This window comes from Trypanosoma conorhini (assembly GCF_003719485.1).
Source record: "Trypanosoma conorhini strain 025E chromosome Unknown Tco_14.4_contig_01098, whole genome shotgun sequence".
Classification (NCBI taxonomy): domain Eukaryota; phylum Euglenozoa; class Kinetoplastea; order Trypanosomatida; family Trypanosomatidae; genus Trypanosoma; species Trypanosoma conorhini.
In genome coordinates, this window is record NW_021705171.1 from 3335 (window position 1) to 4034 (window position 700).

General features: G+C 63.6%; 1 protein-coding gene across 1 annotated transcript in view; it reads right to left on the reverse strand.

The window, feature by feature from the left end:
• Positions 1–306, reverse strand: part of Tco025E_09400 (casein kinase) — a gene marked incomplete at both ends in the record, with an annotated part of 1302 nt that extends 996 nt beyond the window's left edge. The window contains one exon of the mRNA XM_029376219.1: positions 1–306. This exon is cut by the window's left edge and continues 996 nt beyond it. Within this exon, the coding sequence (XP_029223718.1) occupies positions 1–306 (306 nt within the window).
• Between the last annotated feature and the right edge of the window lie 394 nt (positions 307–700).

Here is a 700-nt window from a genome sequence, read left to right on the forward strand (position 1 = left end):
CGAGCAGTACCGCGCCGTCCCGGTCAGGCTTTTCCCCTCCTTGTACGGGATGTGCTGGTGCGTGCGGGGGTCGCGATACTTCTTGGCGAGGCCGAAGTCTACGATGTAGACGTGGTGTCCCTTCTTCCCGGTGCCCATCAGGAAGTTGTCCGGCTTGATGTCGCGGTGGATGACGCTCTTGCTGTGAACAAACTCGATGCGCGCGATCATCTGCTCGGCCAGCAGCAGCGTGGTCTTCAGCGAGAGTTTCCTACCACAGAAGCTGAAGAGGTCCTCGAGTGAGGGCCCCAGCAGATCCATCACCATCACGTTGAACTCGCCCTCCACGCCGTAGAACAGGATGTTGGGGATGCCCACGACCCCACCGCCAGCGTTGAGAATGCGGTAGAATCGGGCCTCGAAGGCCAGCTGCGGGTGGCGCGTCTTCACCTGCTCCAGCTTGATGGCCACGGGCTCGCCGGTCTGGATGTTTGTGCCGCGGAAGATCTCGCCGAACGAAGCCCGCCCCAATCTTCTGGCCGATGCGGAAGCGATTGCCCACACGAAGCTCCGCGCTCATCGTGTCTTGTGTCCTCCACTCCTACCTTGCTGGCAACAGGAGGAAAGGGAGAGGGGGAAAGACGGGCGGCACGCGTGCTCTGCGGGGGCAACGGGGGCGGCCCAACTGGCGAGGAACGGCGCCCCCCGCACGGCAAGCCGC